General features: G+C 39.8%; 1 protein-coding gene and 1 long non-coding RNA gene across 11 annotated transcripts in view; one reads left to right on the top strand and one right to left on the bottom strand.

Moving 5' to 3' along the window:
- MAP7 (microtubule associated protein 7) overlaps positions 1–16,594 on the top strand; it is a 178,779-nt gene that overhangs the window by 66,889 nt on the left and 95,296 nt on the right. The window contains exon 1 of one of the 10 annotated variants that reach the window (XM_023254432.2): positions 6,452–6,697. The exons of the other annotated variants lie outside the window; for them this stretch is intronic. Coding sequence (XP_023110200.1) covers positions 6,676–6,697 — 22 coding nt within the window. The 5' untranslated portion in view covers positions 6,452–6,675. Of the gene's footprint in view, positions 1–6,451; positions 6,698–16,594 lie in introns of those variants that run through there. 10 annotated transcript variants of the gene reach the window in all.
- On the bottom strand, positions 734–9,013 carry LOC109499913. The gene is made up of 3 exons (XR_002157494.3): positions 8,581–9,013; positions 4,559–4,606; positions 734–839 (listed from the first exon to the last, which is right to left on the bottom strand). It is a non-coding gene; the product is annotated as an uncharacterized LOC109499913 (long non-coding RNA).

Raw genomic sequence — 16,594 nt, 5'->3', positions numbered from 1 at the left:
GGAGACTATAGATGCTGGAGAGGGTGTGGAGAAACAGGAACCCTCTTGCACTGTTGGTGGGAATGTAAACTGGTGCAGCCACTCTGGAAAACAGTGTGGAGGTTCCTCAAAAAATTAAAAATCGATCTACGCTATGACCCAGCAATAGCACTGCTAGGAATTTACCCAAGGGATACAGGAGTGCTGATGCATAGGGGCACTTGTACCCCAATGTTCATACCAGCACTTTCAACAATAGTCAAATTATGGAAAGAGCCTAAATGTCCATCAACTGATGAATGGCTAAAGAAATTGTGGTTTATATACACAATGGAATACTACATGGCAATGAGAAAGAATGAAATATGGCCTTTTGTAGCCACGTGGATGGAAATGGAGAATGTTATGCTAAGTGAAATAAGTCACACAGAGAAAGACAGATACCATATGTTTTCACTCTTATGTGGATCCTGAGAAACTTAACAGAAGACCATGGGGGAGGGGAAGGGGGAAAAAGTTACAGAGAGGGAAGGAGGCAAACCATGAGACTCTTAAAAACTGAGAATAAACTGAGGGTTGATGGGGGGTGGGAGGGAAGGGAAAGTAGATGATGGGCATTGAGGAGGGCACCTGTTGGGATGAGCACTGGGTGTTGTATGGAAACCAATTTGACAATAAATTTCATGTTAAAAAAAAAAAGAAAAGGAAAATAAAACATTGTTGCATGGAATCCACTTTTTACAGAACTGACTGACCTGCTCCGATAACCAGCTTGTGCACCTTCTGTCACTCTCCAGGGCACTACAAAGTGGAAGCTAAAAAGCAGCTTCTTCCTTTTCCCAGCATCCTCTGGGGACTGTCTAAAGGAAAAAGAGTGGAGTAAGATAACTTTTGGGAAGGAAAGTGAAACAGAGTGCTAGGTGCGTTATAAATGTTGAAATCAACAAATTACCTCCCAAAGCTACACTCACTACTCTTTGAACACAGAGGAAATGGAAAAAATCAACAATTAAGAGTAAGATGGGGGGTGGTGTCTGGAGAAAGTGACATATTGCAATGTTCCTCAACTGACATTGTGGTTAGGAGCAAGTTGCCATGGGATTTGAAGCAGTTCAGAAGTCTTCAAGTAAGACCCATCATGATCAAAATCAGTGTATGGCAGACAGTCTAAACGAACTGGGTCTTTTAATTAATTACGCTTACCAAATCGGGATGGTTTTTAGCTTTTAAAAATTTCAGCGAAACTTAAGTTCCTTTATAAATTGAATCTCTGCTTTTACTTTTCCATAAACAAAATCTGTTTCTTACTATTTGCCTTCTAAAATAGCAATAGCCACGGTCCAAACATTTTATATTAAACACCAAATTTGACCAAACACCCTGAGTTTTTAAACTGCGCCATTTTGATAATTGTGATGATCAAATCTAGTATATGTGATTTTTTTAATGTAAAATATTTGCAGATATTCAGGAAAAGATTTTAAATTCTTACAAATAATGAGAATACTCTCTACATACTAAATGCCTTTCTGGTCTAAGGACTTAGCCTGTCCATGTTCTTCAAACTATTGATAGAACCACTAGATTTTCATCTATACATTTATATATTCATTCATATACTTGTTATTACATGCACACACACACACCCCTCTGATGTTTTCTAAGGAGTGCAAAACAATGCTGGATCACAGTTTTCTGTGGAATAAAGCTTTGTTTAAAAAAAAAAAAAGCAGATGCAGCTTAACATCTTCTTAACATAAGAACTGTTGTTTTATAAGAACTGTTGTTGTTGTTGTTTTTCCTGTTAGTAGCCAAAGTTGAGGAAAAATAAGAAAAACAAAGAGGCAGCAGGGTGAGTAAATAGCACATTTGATGAGGGTGTCCTCACCTTGTCAAGGCAAGGTGCTCTGAGGCGTTAAGGGTGATAGTGGGGACGCAGATGGGAGCAAAGAGCTAGTGAACCAACCATCATCTCTTCTACAGAGCAATTTTAGGAAGCCTCTGAGGGACGCAGGTAGTCAATGAACAGGAATTGAGGGAGTTGACAAAAGGGAAGAGGCTGGATTCCTCAGAGTCATGGCAAACTGTTCTGTAATCAAGTTGGTAATTCACCAACTGTGCCATTACGAAATATTTACCATATTTTATACTGAGGATTATTATGTAATATAAATAAAGAAATATTAATTTCCCTTTAATGTTTTAGGATTTACGTATTTATTACTTTTTGGAAATTATTATATTTTAAAACTGATTTCCATTCCCTTAAATCTGAATTATAAACTGTCATTTCTGCCTTCATTTACCGGCCAGTATCCTGCACTGGTACTGTTTTGCTATGTATTAAAAATGAAACCAAAAATGAACGGGTACGCTGAGGCCTTAATTTTGAGAAAATAAGAACAGTGATGTGTGGGGTTAGAAATGGGCCTCTTTCGGGGCGCCTGGGTGGCGCAGTCGGTTAAGCGTCCGACTTCAGCCAGGTCACGATCTCGCGGTCCGTGAGTTCGAGCCCCGCGTCAGGCTCTGGGCTGATGGCTCGGAGCCTGGAGCCTGTTTCCGATTCTGTGTCTCCCTCTCTCTCTGCCCCTCCCCCGTTCATGCTCTGTCTCTCTCTGTCCCAAAAATAAATAAACGTTAAAAAAAAAAAATTAAAAAAAAAAAAGAAATGGGCCTCTTTCTAAGGTAGTTACCGTGCAGTTACAGTTTGAGATGAGATGTCATTGACGGTGCCCCCTGCTCCACATGCTGGGGCACAGACGTCTCCTTGAGCCACTTCTCCCATAAAACCCTTTATTCTCTTTCCTCCCTTGTTAGCATTCAGCTGTTTTTCTGGATGAATGCGCCACCATTTAGTTCCAAACTCTTGTTCCTAAGGGAAGAGTGGCACACTGTCTCCACACAATGTCACCTCCTGTCTTCCCTGCCTGTCTTCTCTCCTCGTGGTACCAGCCCTTTCCCGTCATCAGGCGACCCTAGCCTCGTGCTTCCTGGCTGCTCGGAAGTGAGAAGTCACCTACTTAGGGTGCTGATGCTGTAGGAGGTCATGGTGTAGGGATTAGGCTTCTAGTTCAACAAGTTACTCCCTTGTAGAAATCGGAGTCCTCACCTATAAAATTGACATGATAACAGGGTTGCTGTGAGATTAGACCAGTTCCTGTGTGTTGTGTATGCTGTGCCACTCTTTGGAAGAATCTTCTCCTCCCCTCATCTGGCTACTTCCTATGGGTAAAGGCCCTGAGAATAATGTCTGACGTATAATAGATCAAGAGTTTAAATTTTTTTTTTTTAATGTTTATTTCTGAGAGAGGCTGTGAAAGTGGGAAAGGGGCAGAAAGAGAGGGAGACAGCTGATAGCACAGAGCCTGATGTGGAGCTCGAACTCAGGAACCCGAGATCGTGACCTAAGCCAAAGTTGGACACATACCTGACGGAGGCACCCAGGCGCCCCAAAAGATCAGGAGTTTAAGGGGTTGCTTTTATTTACCGTGGCATGGGGGGAAGGAATCTGTGCTTCGTAAGGCAGGCTTTTCTTCTGTTACCCCTCCTCTTTCCTAACAATGTCAGCTGTGCACACAGCTGGTCAGTATGGAAGGATGGATGTGATGGCAGGAATGGGCATTGTGGAGAATTTCTGAGGAAATTGGATGGAAAGTAGAAATAGAAGAGGCTTAGGGAAAGTAGCCAGCTGAGGGGAGAAGATTCTTCCAGGGAGTGGCGGCAGCGTGTTCAACACTGATCATGTGAGGAGAACCAAGTTCAGGGAAACACCACCGACCACAGCCGTCTGTAAGGCCAGAGAGGAGGCTTCCAGGTAGACCCATAGCAGGCTGTGCTGCCGGAGTGTGGTGAGAAAGACAGCTGTGAGGTCCTGGAGACCTGCTGGTCTTTCGTGCCAAGGGGGCTGGAGTTTATCCTGGGGAAACTGAGGCATTCAAAGAAGTTACACGATCATATTTGCATTATAGAAATGTTAGTGACACAGCTGTGTCAGCGACTGGTTTTGTGGGCTCAACGCTTGGAAGGCCATCCATAGGCCAGTTAGGAGACTCTCGTGACAACTTCCTGTTCCCTCAGAAGTTCTTCTAATCTCCCATCAACTGGGAAACAGATCACCAAGCTAGTTACATTTGAGTCTGAAATATGAATACAGGTTCTGAGGGAGGGAATGATAGGTTTTTTAAATTTGTGAATGGGAATTACTTTTTGTTTGATAAATTCCCAGTTCCTGTCTTCTGTTTAAATCAGCTGTCAGGTGATTTAGGGTCTCACTCTTAATATTAATGGAGCCCTACTGAATATATGGGTGTAGAATTATGGGAAAGTTGATATTTTAATAACAGGCCTCAAAAGTTCCTGAAATTAAAGCCAATACAGTCCATTGGTTAGTGCTTATTACTTCCTCATGAATTTCGTTGCTCCGATTAGGCAGAATTGGAGAATTCTTCCACTTCTTCAGAAATTCAGGCAGTCTTTGAATATTACTTATACCCCAGCCATTCTACCGAACATGACCACAGAGAAGTTTGTGAGGCATGGTCTGTGGCTTCCAGTCCCAGTGTAGCAGACGTGGACCCACCTTTCCTGTTGTGTCCGTCTCCTATCTCCCTTGCAGCATTAAGGTCTACTGGAAAAACAAAAAAAACCAGTGCATCAGTTGGAAGACATGGGGGACATAAACAGACACATAGCAGAAGAAGATGGCCTGCTATCCAGCACCCTCCTGCAGGAGCCGGGCTTGGAGGGGAAGCAAGGGGGAAGGTCACCATTGATTTGGAGCCACTAGAGCTGTGATTTTTTTTTTTTTTTAACCAGGGGAAATTTTGACCCCATCTCCCCTCCCTTCCAGGGACATTTGGCTATGCCTGAAGACATTTTATTTATTTATTTATTTATTTATTTATTTATTTATTTATTTATTTTAATGTTTATTTTTTGAGAGAAAGAGAAACAGTGTGAATGGGGGAGGGGGAAAGAGAGAGAGATAGAGAGAGAGAGACAGAATCCAAAGCAAGCTCCAGGCTCTCAGCTGTCAGCACAGAGCCCGATGTGGGACTTGAACTCATGAACCGGCAGATCATGACCTGAGCCGAAGTCGGACACTTAGCTGACTGAGCCACCCAGGTGCCCCTGAAGAAGCTTTTTGATCATCTTCGCTCTGGGTGTGGCTGGTGGTGGTGGTGGTGGTACTGTTAGCATATACGGTATGTCCTAGAATGCTGCTAACCATCCTGTAGTGTCCTGCAAAGCTTCCTCCCCTTCCCCTGCCACTGACATCAAAGATTATCCTGTCTAAAATACCAGTAGTGCGAGGGTTGAGAAACTTTGCACTAGAGGTGTTGTCTATACGGGCTGTGTTTGGAAATGTAAGCATCTGGTTGGGGGAAATGGTGGTACTTAGGCAGCCTTGGAGATGTTGGGGTGGAGCGGGACTACAACTGACATTGCACTGGCTCTTAGTAGTTTCTAGTTCTCGGGGCATTAAAACAGGTTGATTGCCAAGTCCAGTGGGTGCCTGACCCTCAAACCTCTTAGAAATCCTCTGTGTCCAGTTTCTTTAGTGGGTCAAGTCCTGCTACTCAGGAAGGATTAAAAGCTTGTATTTTCTTCTAGAAATTGTATTTCCTTCTTCAAATGGGACCAGTTGCTCACCCACATTCATTCAGTTCATTGATTTTAATCAAAGTATTCTGGCCCCCATGGCACATGTGTTTAAGTCGTATAAGGGCCCAGGAAGGACTTGACCCTTTTTCCTCAGTTTCCCCTCTTTGCCCTTAGACAAAAGCCATTCTTAAGATAAGTCTAAGGTAAAACTGTGATAGACATTTTGAGTCCAATGTTTGCAGTGTAATTTATCACTGGCTTTTTCTTAAAAAAAAAAGAGAAGTATAGGTCCTCAGAATTTATCTAGAAATAATTTCGAAAACTTCAGCATTTATATTCATTGACTGTTCCTCTCCTCTGTGAAGACCTTCAAAATTTCCCAAACTTGCTAAAGCGAGTCAGTCTATTGGAAACTTCTGAAGAGAAGCAAAACTTCATTTCACGCGGCCTTTCATCAGCTCCATGCCTATTCTCAGGGAAGGGAGAAGAACAGAGGTCTCTCTGCCTGACTGACCCTAAGTGAGCGCCTTTTCAGATGCCTTTGGTATGGGAACAAAATCAGCCATAATCTTCGGGGTTTTAAATGTCATTTTCGATACATCAGGAGACCAAAAGGCAGAAAAGTCTGGGAAAATAATAAATAACACTTAGATGGTTTGGGAAAGCAATTAAGTTTTTAATTATGTGCTTAACGCACATCCTGTTTGGGGCCCCAGCTGAGTTTGAATCCTTGTGCTTGAACTGATGTTTAGCAACCATTTCTTAACCAGGAAGGGCCTCCCCGACTCCCAGCCCACACCCATTTGAGCTTCACTGGCTCTTTTGAACAGAAGCCATTCTCACTTTTTACTTGGTTCAGTGAACAAGGTTACTGTGTAAAAGCAACGTCTGTGGAGCTGTGGGTCTCACTGCCCTTGTGCCTCCCCCCCCCCCCCCCCCACCAAGTGTACCTCAAGCTGTGTGAGGCGGAATACTTAGGATGATTAAAAGGGCCCTTCACTGATGATTTGGCGTTTGCCTGGCTGAGGAGCTCAAAGCAAGAAGACGGAGACATGCAGCCATGTTGCAGCCTATTCCAGAAAGGAATTTAGGATGGGGGACCCTAAGCCAGACTGTAAGTTCTTGGACTGAGTAAGGAAATTCAGGAGCCAGGCAATCTTTACACTGATTTTTAACACTTAAAACAGGCAACCATACACAGTAGAAAACGTTTTGTTTGGGGGGGAAGAAACGTGCCGATTTTAATGTTCTTAGAGGAAGGAGTGGGAATTGTAATTAAATAGGATGATCTTTGTTTTTTATGTTCTATAGATGATGGGTATATACTTCTGTCTACGTTGTCCTGGAGCCATGGGACAGTTTCTGTGAACATTATGGGCAAACTATCATTATTCTCCCTTTTCCATGTTCCTACCTTTTTTTTTTTTCTTTTGGGAAAACCCAAAATGAAAGCCCTGACATTTCCTAGAGTCTCCTTAAACTGCAGACCTGGGCCATCGCAAGCTGCACACACACTTGTGCTGCCGTCCAAAGAAAATTTTAGCACGTAATTTATTGATGATTTCTCTCTCTCTCTCTCTTTTTTTTTTAAACATTTGACATGTTTTTAAGTAATCTCTACCCCCAACGTGGGGCTCGGATTCATGACCCTGAGATCAAGAGTCACATACTCTACCAACTGAGCCAGCCAGCCAGGCGCCCCTGATGATTTCTTAATGCTCTTAATATTTGTATCTGGATCAGATCAGGAGAATTTGGGGAAATGATTGTTTTTCTATTTAGAGGGGTATATTTGGAAAGTTCTGTTTTTTCCTGCTTGAAAAGAAAAATCTTATTTCCCTTGCCTACCTTTTGGTTTCTTTGGTTTTTTTGTTGTTTTGTTTTGTTGTTTTTTTTTTTAAATCAAACATTGCCTATATTTGCCTTTTGGATTTCTCTTCACCAGAATGCTTTCATTTCCTCAACACGTAAACAGTGACTCACATGGGCTTTTACAGACAAAGCTATAGGCATTGAAATCTTAATAGTACCTATTGGGGTTATTTTTATCCCCCTATTTTCTTCTCTAGAAGTTTCTTGATGTAGACGTTTTTTCAAATTTTATTTTTCAGAACAATAAAGATGCTTTACTCACTAAATTACTTGTCCTTACAAAATATTATATATCTTCATTTTCATAGGTAATATTTGTAAATTTTGTCATAAAAACACACCTGATCTAGGAAAGAAAGGTTATATATAGTGTCAGTATCCAGTAACCATTAGGAGATGGAGTGTGGTGTGTATAAATGATTTGCTTTTGGTATTTTAGGATTATAAAATGAGTCAGAGTGGCATATTAGATATATCTTTGTAGCTAGATCTGACTTTTCCTTTTACCTTTGACACTTAATAGCTCTGTGACTTCAGACAAGGTATTTATATTCTATAAGTGTGTTGGTATCATTATTACACAATGAGAATTATCTCTAATATGCAGGATTGTATGTACTTGAAAGAAATAAGATGCCTTACTTAATGCCCAGTTCCCCAGAAAAAAAAATATCAGTGTTATTAATGTGTGTATTAACTCATTTTCTGTTCCATTAACTCACTTTCCAATTCATTTTGTACTTAATGACTATTTTTTGGAGACCTATCTTTCTGTGTGGAAAGCATATTTATGTATAGTACTGAAGTATTAGGATTAGACATAGTCGCACACACAATAAGCACTGATTTTCATAATGAATTATTCAAGTGTGATAAAATAAGATTGCGTCAGTCAAATGAAACTCAGGTTACTCAGTAAGAAAATAGGAAAAATGTCTCTGTACACTCTGTGGCATCCGCTCCGCTCATTCATGAAAGCCCACACAGCTGTGGGAACAGAACCTGTTGTCGACATCAAGCTGCTATGGAATAACTGTAGGAGTTATGAGTGACCCCCCCCCCCCCGCCCACCAGACAAAAACTGTTCTCTGTAATTATCCGACCTGTCCTCACCTTCGCACTTACCATTGTCTGATGTAATAATGTGTACTGTGTTCCCACGCTGCGATGTATGCTTGATGGCAGCAGGGAGTTTTGTCGGTTTCGTTCACTGCAAGGGCACCTGCCAACCTAATCAATCTATCGAGTTAATCCATCAGTCCCTAGTCTGCAGTAGGGCCACGCCTACTCTTTATAAAACACACAAGGTAACAAAATCGAGGATGCAGTTTTATAGCTAAAATAAAGAGCCTCATAAAAGCACTAGCAGTTTGTTCCAACTTTTGGAAGAAAGGAAAAAGTCAGCACGAAATGTTACCATCTTCTGTTACAGATGATTAACGGTGTGCCAAGCAGAACAGAAAACCAAAAAGTTTACTTCCTTTGTGAAAAATAATTAAAGTACGGACTCTAGTGAAATAATTTTGTGATAAAAGGCCAGGTCATCACGATCTCGCGGTCCGTGGGTTCGAGCCCCGCGTCGGGCTCTGGGCTGATGGCTCAGAGCCTGGAGCCTGTTTCCGATTCTGTGTCTCCCTCTCTCTCTGCCCCTCCCCCGTTCATGCTCTGTCTCTCTCTGTCCCAAAAAAAATAAATAAAAAACGTTGAAAAAAAAAAAAAAGGCCAGGTCAAAGGCGAAATAAGCTCTTTCCCTTAAGCCCCGGGCGAGGTCCGTGCTCTGCTCCAGAGAGATAGCCCCTTCCACACACTCAGTGCTGTTCAACACACCCTGGCAAACTCAAGCTCCTTCACCAGGAATTTTATGTTGGCATATTCTTTAAAAGCTACAAGTCATGTTAAATGAGGCTTTCGAAAAACACTAGCCATTCTCAAAGTTACAGTGAATCTGTACTTCTATGAAGAAGATAAAATGTTGTACTTTAGAGTCAAAACACCAGATTTCCACTCACTCTTTTATTTATTTATTTATTTATTTATTTATTTATTTATTTATTTATTTATTTATTTATTTATTTATTTTAATTTACATCCAAGTTAGCATATGGTGCAACAGTGATTTCAGGAGTAGATTCCTTAATGCCCTTACCCATTTAGCCCACCCCCCTTCCCATAACCCCTTCAGCAACCCTCAGTTTGTTCTCCATATTTATGAGTCTCTTCTGTTTTGTCCCCCTCCCTGTTTTGATATTAGTTTTGCTTCCCTTCCCTTAGGTTCATCTGTTTTGTATCTTAAATTCCTCATATGAGTGAAGTCATATGATATTTGTCTTTCTCTAAGTTTGCTTAGCATAATACCCTCTAGTTCCATCCATGTAATTGCAAATGGCAAGATTTCATTTTTTTTTGATTGCCAAGTATACTCCATTATATATATATATATATATATATATATATATATACATATATATATATATATATATATATATACACACACACATATATATACCACGTTTACTTTATCCATTCATCTGTTGATGGACATTGGGTTCTTTCCATACTTTGCCTATTGTCAATAGTGCTGCTGTAAACATCAGGGTGCATGTGCCCCTTCGAAACAGCATACCTATATCCCTTGGATATACATCTAGTAGTGCAATTGCTGGGTCTTAGGGTAGTTCTATTTTTAGTTTTTTGAGGAACCTTCATACTGTTTTCCAGAGTGGCTAGGGCACCAGCTTGCATTGCCACCAACAATGCATAAGAGCTCCTCTTTCTCCACATCCTCGCCAACATCTGTTGTTGCCTGAGTTGTTAATGTTTGCCATTCTGACAGGTGTGAGGTGGTATCTCATTGTGGTTTTGATTTGTATTTCCCTGATGATGAGTGATGTGGAGCATTTCTTCATGTGTCGGTTGGCCATCTGGATGTCTTCTTTGGAGAAGTGTCTATTCACGTCTTTTGCCCATTTCTTCCCTGGATTATTTGCTTTTTGGGTGTTGAGTTTGAGAAGTTCTTTATAGATTTTGGATACTAACCCTTTATGTGATAAGTCATTTGCAAATACCTTCTCCCATTCTGTCGGTTGCCTTTTAGTTTTGCTGATTGTTTCCTTCGCTGTGCAGAAGCTTTTTATTTTGCTGAGGTCCCAATAGTTCATTTTTGCTTTTGTTTCCCTTGTCTCTGGAGATGTGTTGAGTAAGAAGTTGCTGTGGCCAAGGCCAAAGAGGTTTTTGTCTGCTTTCTCCTCGAGGATTTTGATGGCTTCCTGTCTTACATTGAGGTCTTTCATCCATTTTGAGTTTATTTTTGTGTATGGTGTAAGAGAGTGGTCCAGGTTCATTTTTCTGCATGTCGCTGACCAGTTTTCCCAGCACCATTTGCTGAAGAGACTGTCTTTATTCCTTTGGATGTTCTTTCCTGCTTTGTCAAAGATTAGTTGGCCATACGTTTATGGGTCCATTTCTGGGTTCTCTATTCTTTTCCACTGATCTGAGTGTTTGTTTTTGAGCCACACACTCTTACACTGTTTGTGTGACCACAGGCAAATCCCAATTGACCTTTCTAAGCCTCTTTTCCCTCCTCTAAAGGGCAACAGTCATGCCTGCCTTAATCAAGTTAAGATGGTCAAGTAAGTTAATACCCAAGAAAGTGATTTATAATCCATAAAGCAAATTATACAGTGGTACTTGAAGATATACTAAAAAACAGTGCAAGCTGTTTTCTTAAATGAAAAATTTAATCACTTTATGATTATATATATATTCTGTATTTGTCAAAGTATCATTAATTAGAGGAGGAAAAACCCACCAAAACAGTAAGAAGACCAAGGTACAGTTTTTAATGCCAAGGTACAGTTTTTAATACATATATATGTGTGTGTATATATGTGTGTGTGTGTGTGTACGTGTGTGTGTGCATACATATATATATATATTTAAATTTAGAAAACACTGTGGCATAGTGGCTAAGATACTAGATTTTAAAGCCAAATTGATGATGATTTTACCCATGATTTAGCTATATATGTCAGACAAATTTCTTAACTTTTTTGAGGCTTGGCTTCCTTCTCTCAATGGTGGGGAGAATATTACCTCAATGCAGGCTTACTATGAGGAATAAATTGAATGAGACCAAGTGCTTAAAGCATCTAGTACAGTCTGGAACAAAATAGATGTTTAACAAATGGTGATTGTGTTTGTGGTTCTTGATTCTTTATAAATATCATTGAGTATATGATTTGTTTCTTAAATCATATGGTACAAACTTTTAAAATATATTAGTTAGCCACTATTACTATATATGAAAATCTAATAGAAATTTTCCCAGAGAAAATGATCCTCTAATTTTCCATAACTTCCACTTTTCTGGGCCTGAGGATATTTAGATTAAGTAGCCTTTGAAACAAGAATCAGTACAATTAAATTTTCCAAAAGCTATCATTCACTCACCTAAACCTCCTGAGATCTCAAAGTATGTTAGGTAGAATTTAACTTATCCTTCCATAACAAAACACAGATGTTCATAAAGGGTGTTTCAAGGACAGAAATTAAAAATTCTCTGAGAAATGCGTGTTGCTCGTGAATCTCCTATGCTCTCCAGCCAGAGTTGCTTAAGTTTAAACATAAAAATCTGCTGGATATGTCCTAGCATGAAATAGAATGAAAGGCTGGGGGGAAACTTTCATCAACAAGAAGGGCATGAGGGTAGTAATGCATATTGTCGTACAACCTAAAGGTGTGTAAGTTCCAAGATTGACTTTATTTGGTCTGAGATGCACATCTATTAAAAGTCACCAATCCTTTCTCAGAGCATTTCAACTGAGTTATTGTCTGGTGAATGATCTCTGAACTAAAGTTTTCGTACTGAATTACCAGCATTGGTATACTGTCTTGACAGTATAATTTACTTTTCTTATCAGAACTTCAAGGTGACATAAATAAATAAATTTCAGTTGAACTATAAACCAATTTCAAAACTTAGGTTAAGTTTTTAATATATGGGAATCAATTCTCCATTAGAAAGTAGTTTCCTACGACGACCTTTTCTATTTAAAAAGATCATGCCATAATCCATTTCTGGATTGTAATCTGGTGGGTGATACAAATGAATTCTTAGTATCTTATCACAGACAGAATAAAATAATGTTGCCTGAACAGCAAGTAACATGTGACATGTGATGAAAGACCAAGAAGGTAAAGTTAATATTTAAGCTTTAATCCACTATTGGCAGTGCAACATCGTCCTGTTTTTCTGTAACACAAGAGCTCTAAAGTACGGTCAAAGATTAACATTTTTATATAACATTTTATGAAGAATTCTTTGAATATTTGAATTTTGTGTTTTCTGGTAACCAAAATACATAATTTAAATATATAAGTATTTAAGTTTAATGTTTTTATAATAAAATGCTATCAATACTAGCCAAAGGTCATGGTCAGGGTGAAAAATAAAACAAGTAAGTCGCCCAATAATTTTAGTTGGATTACAAAATTATCAAGAACTAAGTGAAAGCTGTTCAACATGCATGAAGTATGTCTACATATGTGAGAGTTTTCTTAGTTCTCAAACACATAGAGTTTGGCATATTAAATATTCTCAAGTACATTCTTAAATATTTATGTATTAAGTATTTTTACATGTATATAGTGAGTATTAGGAATAAGATGGGGCCCTTGTACTACAGCAGCTCAGGTGTGTCAGCTTTGCGTGGTGTTTTAGAGTTTTCATAAAAATTATATAATCTGTAACCAATAGCAACTGAGTTAACTAAAATTCTGCTGTAGAAACCTAAGAAAGACACACACCTGAGAATACATGAAATGGAAATGATGTGGGTCATCCGGTATAGAAGAGGGCTGTGTTCTTCAGGAACTATTAAATCAATTGTGCTGTAGGCTTCAAGCAGTTAGTTTTCTGAAATGGATCTTTGCTGTATGTCACTACACCTAATTAAACAGCAATTCCACAGCTACCTCCTAGCAACAGATGTGTTAAATGGTCCCATGATGACGGGTGAGGCTGGGTTCTCCCAAGTCACAGCTCAGGAGATTTTAAGTTTGCTTGTATAGGATATCTCACTCATCCTGTGCTTTGCAGATATTGTTTGTTTTTTTTAAATTGGAGGTTTCTGGCAATCCAGCACGTTGATCAGCACCATTTTCCCAACAGCATTTGCTCAGCCCTCATGTCTCTCTTCCAGTTCAGTGTGGTAATTCTTGCAATAATTCAGACTTTTTCATTATCATATTTGTCATGGTGATCTGTGATCAGTGACCTGTGGTGTTACACTATAGTTGTTTTGGGATACCACAAACTGCCCCCACACAAGATGGCGAGCTTAGAAGATAAATGGGGGTGTTCTGACTCCATGACCAGCCATTCCCTCGTCTCTCTCCCCCTCCTTGGGCCTCCCTATTCCCTAAGACATAACATATTGAAATTAGGCCAATTAATAACCCTACAATGGTCTCTAATTGTTCAAGTGAAAAGAAGAATCACATGTCTTTCACTTTAAATCAAAAGCTAGAAGTGGTTATGCTTAGTGAGGAAGGCATTTTGAAAGCTGAGAGCAGCCAAAAGCTAGGACTCTTGTGCCAAACAGCAAAGCTGTGAATGCAAAGGAAAAGTTCTTTTTTATTTTTTAATTTTTTTCTTGTTTATTATTTTTTATTATTTTTGAGAGAGAAAGTGCAAGCAGGTGAGGGGCAGAGAGAGAGGGAGATCGAGGTTCTGAAGCGGGCTCTGGGCTGACAATTGGAACTCACGAACTGTGAGATCATGACCTGAGCCGAAGTTGGGACGCTTAACTGACTGAGCCACCCAGGTGCCCCAAAGGAAATTTCTTGAAGGAAATTAAAAGTGCTACTCCAGTGAACACGTGAATGATAAGAAAGCAAAACCACTTTATGCTGATACAGAGAAAATTTTAAATGGCCTGGATAGAAGATCAAACCAGCCACAACATTCCCTCAAGCCAAAGCCTAATCCCAAGAAAGGTCTTAACCCTCATCAGTTCTGAGAGAGGTGAGAAAGCTGGAGAAGAAAAGTTTGCTGCTAGGGGCACCTGGGTGACTCAGTCGGTTGAGCATCCGACTTCGGCTCAGGTCATGATCTCACAGTTCATGGGTTCGAGCCCCACGTTGGGCTCTGTGCTGACAGCTCAGAGCCTGGCTCCTGCTTCAGATTCTGTGTCTCCCTCTCTCTGCCCCTTCCCTGCTCGCATTCTGTCTCTCTCTCTCTCTCTCAAAAATAAATAAACCTTAAAAAATTAAAAAAGCAAAAAGTTTGCTGCTAGCAGAGACAGGTGCATGAGGCTTAAGGGAAGAAGCCATTCCCATAACATAAAAGTGCAAGACGAAGCAGCAAGTGCGGATGTAGAAGCTGCAGCAAGTTCTCCAGAAGATTTGCTGAGATCATTCGTGAAGGTGGCTACACTAAACCAGTTTTTCAATGTAGATGAAACAGCCTTCTGTTGGAAAAAGACGCCATCTAGGACTTCCTTAGCTAGAGAGAAGTCAGTGCCTGGCTTCAAAGCTTCAAAAGACAGGCTGACTCTCTAGTTAGGGGCTAATGCACCCGGTGATTTTAAGTTGAATCCAGTGCTCACTTAATCATTCCAGATTTCCTAGGGCCCTTAAGAATTACACTAAATCTACTCTGCCTGTGCTCCGTAAATGGAACAAGAAAGCTTGGGTGACAGCACATCTGTTTACAACATGATTTACTAAGTATTTTAAGCCCACTTTTGAAATCCGATCAGAAAAAAAAAAAATTACTTTCAAAATATTACTGCTCATTGACAATGCACCAGTCACCCAAGAGCTCTGATGGAGATGTGTGAGATTCGCATTGTTTTCATGGCTGCTAACACAACAGCCATTCTGCAGCCCATGGATCAAGGAGTCATTTCAACTTTCAAGTCTTACTATTTACGAAATATGTTTCATAAGGCCATAGCTGCCATAGGTAGTGATTCCTCTGATGGATGTGGGCAAAGTAAATGGAAAACCTTCTGGAAAGGATTCACCATTCTAGATGCCATTAAGAGCATTCATGATTCATGGGAAGAGGCCAAAATATCAACATTAATAGGAGTTTGGAAGAAGTTGATTTCAGTACTCGTGGATGACTTTGAGAGGTTCAGGACTCAGTGGAGGAAGTAACTGCAGATGTGATGGAAAGAGCAGGAGAGCCAGAATTAGAAGTGGAGCCTGAAGATGGGACTGAATTGCTATAATCCATGATCAAACTCGAATGGATGAGTTGCTTCTCACAGATGAGCAAAGAAAATGGTTTCTTGAGATGAAATCTACTCCTGGTGAAGATGAGGTGAAGATTGTTGAAATGGCAAGTAAGGATTTAGAATTATTATGTGAACTTAGTTCGTCAAGCAGCAGCAGGGTTTGAGAGGATCGATTTCAGTTTTGGAAGAAAGTCCTGCTATGGGTGAAATGCTATCAACAACATCACGTGCTACCAAGAAATTGTTCGTGAAAAGAAGAGTCAATCCATGTAGCAAACTTTATCATTGTCTTATTTTAAGAAATTACCACAGCCACCCCTGCCTTCAACAGCCACCACCCTGGTGAGTCAACAGCCATCAACATCAAGGCAAGACCCTCCACCAGCAGAAAGATAATGATTCACTGAAAACTCACGCGATGTCTAGCGTTTTTTAGCGTAAAGTATTTTTTAATTATGGTAAGTACATTGTTTTCTTAGACATAATGCATTGCATACTTTACTACAGTATAGTATAAACATAACTTTTATGTGGACTGGGAAACCAGAACATTCATTTAACTTGCTTTGTTGTGATATTGGCTTTTTGTGGTAATCTCGAAGTGAACCTGCAAAATCTTTGAGATATGCCCGTTGTTTTGAGCACGAAGGATGTGACAGAGGACCCTTCCTACCTACAGGAAATCAGGCAGTCTTTGAAAACGGAAAACAGTAGGAGAGACTCATTTTCTTTTGCTTTCTATGATACGTAAATGGGATTTTGGTGAAGAATCAGGAAGATGAACTAATTTCTAGTGACAAAAATGTTTATTTTCAATTTTTTTATAAACATGCTTCCTAAGGTTGTTTATATATATATATATATATATATATATATATATATTTGTTTATATATAA

This window comes from Felis catus, chromosome B2 (assembly GCF_018350175.1).
Source record: "Felis catus isolate Fca126 chromosome B2, F.catus_Fca126_mat1.0, whole genome shotgun sequence".
NCBI lineage: Eukaryota > Metazoa > Chordata > Mammalia > Carnivora > Felidae > Felis > Felis catus.
This window is presented reverse-complemented; position numbering and strand designations above follow the sequence as displayed.